Source organism: Blastomyces gilchristii (assembly GCF_000003855.2).
Source record: "Blastomyces gilchristii SLH14081 genomic scaffold supercont1.17, whole genome shotgun sequence".
Taxonomy (NCBI): Eukaryota; Fungi; Ascomycota; class Eurotiomycetes; order Onygenales; family Ajellomycetaceae; genus Blastomyces; species Blastomyces gilchristii.
The window spans coordinates 1,568,708-1,571,896 of NW_003101666.1; the positions used below are offsets into that span (position 1 = coordinate 1,568,708).

General features: G+C 28.4%; 1 protein-coding gene across 1 annotated transcript; it reads left to right on the forward strand.

Annotated features, from left to right (window-relative positions):
• Positions 1-1,840: 1,840 nt before the first annotated feature.
• On the forward strand, positions 1,841-2,135 carry BDBG_17581 (uncharacterized protein; the record flags this gene model as incomplete). Its single annotated transcript, XM_031725269.1, has 2 exons — positions 1,841-1,880; positions 1,992-2,135. Coding segments are annotated over 2 exons (183 nt in total), but the record flags the coding sequence as incomplete, so codon positions are not given.
• Positions 2,136-3,189: the final 1,054 nt, after the last annotated feature.

Genomic DNA, 3,189 nt, shown 5'->3' on the forward strand with positions numbered 1-3,189 from the left:
CTACATCTCACTGACAATATTTACATTATTATATAGAAACAGACTTATATTCTCTATAATATCAAGACTCTGAAGAGAGAAAGTCTTGATAGAGAGTATATAGTAGTGTATATCTTAGCAGTTTCTATCTCATTCTTCTGCAGCAGTTAATGCAAAAAAAAAAGATCTTAGAAATAGTTTTTTACTTCTCTTGAAAATGTAAGGTGTTTTTCTCTGAATTTTATACAATATTCTTACAAAGAATTAAAAACAGAGTTATTTTTCATCATAATTTCATATTCTTTTAAGTAAGAATTACTTTTTCAGTGACTGAAGAGCTTTTATTAATACTTAATTCTTTTTTACACTCTTTATTAACTGATTTGAGTTGTACACTTGTTGTGTGAGAAGAATTGAATAATTTAGAATAAAATTGAATAGTTTTAATCAATTTCTCTGCAAAAAATTAATTTATTTTTTATCAGTTTTTCTCTTAAAAACTGTCATATTATCTGATTTATTATTAATTAATATCATACTTTTTCTCACTGTATCTCAAGAAAGAGATTGTAAAGATTTTATTGATTTATCTTAAAAATCAATTTTAGTTTATTAGATTCTCTTTAAAAATCTAACCTAGTTACTGAACTAGTGTGAAAAAAATCAGGTATTTTATATATAAAAGCCTGTTATTCTTCTTTTGAAATAGTCTGATCAACTTTTCAATTGAAAACAGACTTAGAAACCTCTTAATTGAAACAGTCTGATCAACTTTTCAATTCAAAAGAGTTTAAATATCTCAATTGAATTAATCTGATCAACTTTTCATTGAGTAAGAACAATGAGTTTGAAAGTACACTCAGTTGATGTGGAAAAGAATGCTTTCTCAGATGCTATTTCTGAGATTGAAATTCTGAAGAGAAGAAAGAAAGAAGAAATAGAGAAATAACAAGTTCTTGAAATACAGAAACTTGAAAAAGCAAGTAAAATTCTTGAAAAGCAGTATCTGAGTGAGATGAATGAAGAAGTTCTGTTAATTCTTCATGCTCAGACTAGACAACTACAGAAAGTGATCAAGTTCAAACTTGGAATTTCAAACACAGTTTAAAAAACTTTGAAAATTCCCAATACAATCACTGACTCTTCAGTTTGCTCTTTCTTCTTTTCTACTTCATCTTCTTCTTCTTCTTTAAATCAGAAGAAAATATATACTCAAGCAGCAGAATCTGCTATCTTCAAACCTGCTATCTCTAAATCTGCTATCTCAAAACCTGCTCAAAATTCTGAGAAAACTGAAAAGAATACTGCTCATACTTCTATTGATAGAAGAGTGAAGAAAAAAATGTAAAAAGAGAAAAATCTTCAAATCTCCAGAAATAGAAGACTTATTCTCAAAGTCTCAAATCAGAATATATTGCAGAGAAATAAGCTAAACTTAAACCTCATTTTCAGAATTAGAAATGAAATCAATCAGCAGTTCTTTTCTCAGTTAATGACTGATATTGAAGTTTAAAAATCAGTTATAGCTTCAATTGAGTCATTCTTCTTTGAAAACTCCATCATTCTAATCACAATGCCTGGATTTAGTGCAGAATTTCTTATTCAGAATAAGAATCTCTGAAAGTCAGCAGTAGAATCTCTGTTAAATACAATAATTCTATCTAAGAGAGATGAAAAGTGAGATAAATTCATTCTTCATGATATTCCAGTTGAAATCTTTAACTGTGAGAAAGAAATGCTACTTCTCAAAAATGAATTGAAAGAATACAATTCTATTCAACTGAGAAAAGAATCTGTGTGACTTACTTCAATTAAGTTCAGACAGAGTAGAAGAAATGCCTCTGTTCTAGTGTATACAAAGACACTTGAACAATCAAGAATCTCTGAAGTAAGAGTAGCAGGTTTGAAAATGAGAGTTCATGAATACAAAGACTTCAGAATGAATCTCAAAGCTCAAACACAGTGTTCAAACTGTCAAAGATATGAATACTTTGTAATCTCTTATTTCAGAGACTTAAAATGTGCATTCTGTGCTAGAGATCATAAAACTAGTAAGCATAATTATGAAACATGCTTAAAAAGAGATGAAATATGTCAATATACTCTGCTTAAGTGCTTCAATTGCAAAGAAAAACATGCATCTAGCTCAAAAGAATGTGTATTTACTTCAAGAACTCAGAAGAACTGGAGAAAAGATGAAGCTTAAAGTGAATCTAAAACTGAAGAGAAAAGTCAAGCTAGTAAATCTGCAACTGCAAGCTTTAAAAGAAGAAATTCTTAACTATCTAGATCTTCAAACTTCAACTCTTCAGCTAAGTGTAAACAAAATTTGAATTCTCAAACTTCTGTTAAGATTAGAGAATTGAGAAATGACTCTGATGATAAACTAGATATAATACAAGCAGTTGAGATTTCTACTTTTCAAAATAGTTATAATTTACTATCTGATGATAGAAATTAGATTCTAATCTATCTCTACTCTCTCTTAGTATGAATATACAACAAAAACAATAAAAAAAGTTTAAAAACTCTTCAAAAATTACATTTATTCAAAATAATGTGAATAGAAACTCAAATTGTATTTATTCTTATCTTCAGATTGCATTTGAATAAAAAGTTGACTTTGTACTTCTTCAAGAACTAAACTTTGATACTGAGCAAAAGTACATCATTTCTCATTCAAGCTATTACTGCTTTCTCTCTGAAACAATCTGAGATAAAATCAAGAGTAGTGATCTATGAGCGAAAAAGATCAACATATTAATCTAATTTGAGCTTTAATATCATATCTGCCTCTGATATTCTAGTAGGTGATATTATAGATAAAGAGAATGAGTTCGACACTATCCAACTTATAAATATCTATAATGAAAAGCCATTGAAAGAAACCAATAATACCTGAATAATTGATAGAGAATTTTTGAATATAACTCTCTTAAAAAACTCTATAATTGCAGGAGACTTCAATGCACATCATTCCTGATGAAACTCAGAGTGTATAAGAGCAGTAAGAGTAGATAAACTGATTGAATAGCCTTTTAAGTATTCAATAGATTTAGTTAACAAGTCTGATCAACAAACATTCTTTAGAAAAGACATGAAACAGAAATCTATTATAGATCTAACTTTCATATCACAAAATCTAATTGAAACAAGACTTATAAACTGGTTTATTGATTCACCCCCCCCCCTCAGAATCAGATCCATGAG